Consider the following 5054-nt stretch of genomic DNA (forward strand, 5'->3'; position numbering starts at 1 on the left):
TTTTTCGGGAATCAAGAATTTAGTATTGCGATACTTATTGAATCCACAATATAGTCAAATGGTAAAATGTACGAAATTCGTTTAGAAAATGTCTAATTCGATTTGAATTGTTCTTAATTATTAATTATATAGATCATAGTTTTATTGATCATGAGAAAATGATAGAAATCACAATAACTGTTATGTTTTAGAATTAAACAATGTACGAGGTAAAAAATTACAACCACAGTTGTATAAATAGAGAAATTAAATTACGTTTGGAATGTAATATTATTTTGTTCGTCTACAATAACGAAAATTACAATTTCGTTTACAATTCACGAAAATTCTCAGCTTTAAGTAGAAATATATTGTTTAATTAAAAAGCATAGTAAAATAGTTAATATCCGAAAATAAATGAAATTAATCTCTGTTTGTTTCGAAATGAATTTCTTACAGAGCTTCAGCGGAGTTTGCACCTACTTGCTCATTATGATCCAGTGGAATCAGACGTTAACAGTACCCGGACCGAATGATCATATAACCGTATTCAGCTCGAGTTAACTTTGTTAATATAAAAATTATTTCAAAACGTGTAGAATAATATTTGTGGTGTCTCAGAGTTATCACTTGGTTGCAAAGGGTTAATTCGTGTTTAAAACAAACTAAACGATCTGTCAAATGAACGAATACCAAATATTTATAATATTTATAGATATAATATAATATTTATTACTTATTTTATTATCACCGGAATTAGATCATTCGTGAGCTGCGTCGGTAGTATTTGAACTTAAAGGTGAATCATCAGGGTCCACAGCCTGCGTCCATTGTATCAAGATGACAAGATACGTGGTTATTGAACTGATGCACTGTAACAGACGAAGATGAGACGATTTAACTCTTTGCACCATAATAACGAGTCAGTATCGTGGTGATGATTTTATGCAAGATCTATTAAATATGAACATTATTAATTTATTGCACATCGAAATAATGATAAATTCTTCTCTTGTCAGAGTCTAGAAACAAAAGTACATAAAAACAATAAAGGAAAGAAAAATTGTCTAGTCCTATTATTAAAAATATTAAGGACAAATAAGCGCTAATTAACGCAGCCTAAAATGAGTCATAGTGCAAGGGTTTAATGTTTTACGATAATGTAAAACGGTGTAGGACGCAGTTAACGTAATAAGTTAGTAATAGTTAATATAATTATAATAATAGTCATAATAAGAGTAATAGTATATTACAATATACTGTGATTATCTATTATATATTAATATAAATTAATTAATACAATTATATATTAATATTAATATAAATCGAGTAATATAATTACATGTTAATTTTAGTATAAATTATATCATATATTATATAAGATAATAATAGTAATAGTTAACGAACCTGTCGCACAAAGTTGAAATTCAAGCTGAAGAAATCGAACTGTGTGCTGCCGATATGGTGCAACGATAGCTGCAGAGAAAACTGTAGGATCTAGAAATAATAGATCCATTTAAATAGTTACCAATTATCATTAGTTATAATCGTACGATAAACAGTCCGCGGATTGTTATACAAATTTAAATTAGTGAAATTATAAGATTACAAAATTTACAAAATTACTCTCATAGGTGAATATGTATAATTTATTTGCATACGTATTAAAAGAGAATTTATATTATTATATTTTATATGATATGTTATTTATAGAAGCCAATGCAATAATTAAATTCATGTTATTCTCACCTCGTCCTTCAAATCGGTGTCGATATCGGAGATGGCGGACTGATGGATGATTTGCACCGCCTTTCTCGTCTGGAATATGCATTTGAAAATATTGTCTATGTTTATTGCTTCTTGATAAAAGAACTAATTTATTTAACTAATTATAATTGATGTTATGATAGCAAGATACTTCTTTATTTAAATCAATTAGGATAGGTGTCTCAATTATCGTAATATCTCAATTTAACCGGATTAAAAACGGATTAATATATATATATATATATATATAAAATAAATAAAATACTAAAATATATACTATATAATAGTGTATATAATAATATTAGTATATATAATAATTATATTAATATATATTACTATAAATAATAATATATTAAATCAAAGCTATACCAAGCAAAATAAATAGCATTGCCTGTATATTATATATAACAAACACTAACTACATATACCTTGTCGTAATTAGTACAAAGGTAATATAATTGTAATTTAGTATACTAGTAACTTGGAATTTTACCTCCTTGACGGTGTTCTCGCAGACGTGGCTCACTACAACGATCTTCATCCATACATAAAGACTATCAATTACTTTAATCAGAGCCGTGCCAACCACAAACGCGTTTATGTCTGACTCCTTGAACGCTGTGTAGACGAAGTACAAAATCGCGACAAGGTTTATAATAGCCACGAACGAGTGAAGACCGATTTGCGAGTCGAACGTGCAGTTTACTGTTTTCATGATTCTGCACAGGTGCAAGTGGATGCATCTTCGAGAGAACAGAATTATTATCACTCTTATTATTTCTCCTCTCTATTCTATTTCTTGTAATGTATTATTAACCCATTAACCGACGCAGTTAGAGAATCAATGGATATGTTTACAATATCGTGCTTTTATTGTAAGCTTACTTAAACTTAATTTACCATTGTTATTATTATTTATCTTGAAATCTCGAAAATATTGCTAGTATAGCTAGTATAGAAATTAAAAAACCTAATATTATAAGTTTCGATATAATAGTGTTAGTAAATTATTATAATTTATTATAATGTAATGAAATATAGTATATGTATTTTATTATAATGTAATATAATATAAAAATGTACTAAATTAAAGTAGAAACCACTGGTAAAGTGTAAAATAAATGAAGAAGAATATGACGCTATAGAAAGATATAATAAATGTTAAAAAGAAACTCGATGTAAGCCTTGTAAAATAAAATCAGGAGACAGTAAGAAGATGAAAATCTTCATACTTAGCTTGAAAACGATGAAGAAACGAATATAAAGAATTTTCCAACGACAAAATCGTGATTAATTGTTGAAATGTAATACCTGATTTTATGAAGCATATGAACCCTTTTTACCGCCTGCAGTTCGTGCTTCACCCTTGGCATTGCTTCGAACGGGATAACTTGCGTTCGACGCACGAAATACTCGGGCGTCCATTTGTTTAGATGTTTTTTAACATTTTTTTCATTTGTTTCAGTATTTGAAGTTTCGTCGCTCGTGTCCAGCGTATTTACTTGGCGACCGTCCGCCAAAAAGAATTTCTTCAATAAATCGTTCGTTTGCTTGAATCTACATTTCAACCAACTGGTGCGTGAAAATTTAAGGGAAATGTTAGTAAGTAATTGCAGCAACGTTTGCTAAACTATTTCTACCGGTGATCAATATTTTTCTAATATTTTATAACGGAGTTCTAATCGTGTATAATTACATTTATGTGTTTTATAGAGAAACAAGAAACATTTTCCATTTTTAAATGGTATTATATCTTGTTTTTTTATAGTATTTTAAGTTCGAACACAAGGAAGACTTAATTATGCAGTGTCTGATAATTATTTGAGTATCTATAATAATGTGAATTGTTTCTTTTAGAATAAATAAATTTATTCTTCGACTACGTGACATATCAAAGTAATCAAATCAAAACAAATTAAATTATATTAAATAAAAACCTAGAATTCTGTATTTCTTTATGGTATAATAATAATAATATATATAGCATAGTAAATCACGTACCAGACGTACGTCAAATAGTCCAGGTGGACCTGGGCACCGATGTTGGCTATGTAAATGAACAAAATTTGTTGCATCATAAAATTCACGTTCCAGACCCAATAACCGCATAAGCCATAAAGCAATAATATATTCAGACACGTAACACCATAGGTCGCCATTATCCACAAGAATATTACACGATTATCGATGACAATGCCAAGTTTCGTTATCTCCTCTTCGAAGTCGGCGATCGCTTGATGCAGTTTTAGAATATCCTTGGAGAAGTGTCAAAGGGTTACGTGGATAATTACACAATTCTCTCAAAGATATAAATTGAGATATAAATTTCACAGATATATTAATCGCAAAGATATGAATTAACTTTCTAAAATCAACGCGAACGCAGGCAAGATGAAAATGCGTACTAAGAAAATATAAGACTTGCCTAATTGGATCAATAAAAAATTATATTTGATTTTTGATTAATTAAATGTTTGTCATCGCATTTATCCCGTATCGTTTCGATTAAAATGACACGAGATATCATACAATTACGATCATAATTACTTGTATAACAAGCTATTATTATCGTTTGTTATATAAGTATTTATATATTATATATTATCATATATTTATATATCAATATATATATAATAATATATGTATATAAATAAAGAATGTGTTTGTTTGATTGCTTATAACAAGTATGAAAAGCGCTCGCCTATTTCAACGACACGTGCAAAGCCTACCTTCATATGACAGCCGCTTAAGACATGTATAAAGAGGAAGCAGAGATAGTTGACGACTTTCAGACAGAAATACACCAAGTGACCAATTTCTCTCTCTTCGTTGATGATCTCGTGTAGATAAAGCATGTACAAAGCGATAGCGACGGAGAAAAACATGATCGCTTTATAAGAATGGTTTAAAAAGCTCCAAAATTTCTCGTCGGAATCGCGGAGTGGTCTTAGCGCAGTTATGCGATTCACTGCAGTTACAATCCGAGTTGCACTTGCAAAACTAGTTACTTCCATTTGTCGATCTTTTCCACTTTCTTTTTATAAGTTATCTTTTTCTTTTAAGTTATCCTTGCCTTTACTATAATTGTATCATCTACGCTTTATGAATTAGGGTAGACAATCCATGAAGGTACTCTATTTAAAGTACAACATTATCTTCGTTCTTCTTTCTTTATTCGGTAACTCTGTTTTCTATTGTTGAATTGAAACGACCCTTTCCTCCAACACCTGTCATTTTTATCGCACTTTCGTATCGTAGAACGTTCTTTCAACGTTTATTGCTCCGTTCATCGGGCATCAACGTGTACA

General features: G+C 29.6%; 1 protein-coding gene across 2 annotated transcripts; it reads right to left on the minus strand.

Moving 5' to 3' along the window:
• Positions 1-538: 538 nt before the first annotated feature.
• Positions 539-5013, minus strand: LOC144477430 (uncharacterized). Of its 2 annotated transcripts, XM_078195156.1 has the most exons (8): positions 4476-5013; positions 3748-4001; positions 3058-3318; positions 2240-2489; positions 1729-1797; positions 1387-1476; positions 731-851; positions 626-653 (listed from the first exon to the last, which is right to left on the minus strand). In XM_078195156.1, the coding sequence occupies exons 1-7, from the start codon at positions 4758-4760 to the stop codon at positions 741-743; spliced, it is 1320 nt and encodes a 439-aa protein (XP_078051282.1). In that variant the 5' UTR covers positions 4761-5013; the 3' UTR covers positions 626-653; positions 731-740. The 2 variants fall into 2 exon arrangements, with proteins under 2 accessions (XP_078051280.1, XP_078051282.1); XM_078195154.1 differs by having other exon boundaries at positions 539-851.
• Between the last annotated feature and the right edge of the window lie 41 nt (positions 5014-5054).

The sequence above is a fragment of the Augochlora pura genome, unplaced genomic scaffold, assembly GCF_028453695.1.
Source record: "Augochlora pura isolate Apur16 unplaced genomic scaffold, APUR_v2.2.1 APUR_unplaced_1010, whole genome shotgun sequence".
In the NCBI taxonomy this organism is placed as follows: domain Eukaryota; kingdom Metazoa; phylum Arthropoda; class Insecta; order Hymenoptera; family Halictidae; genus Augochlora; species Augochlora pura.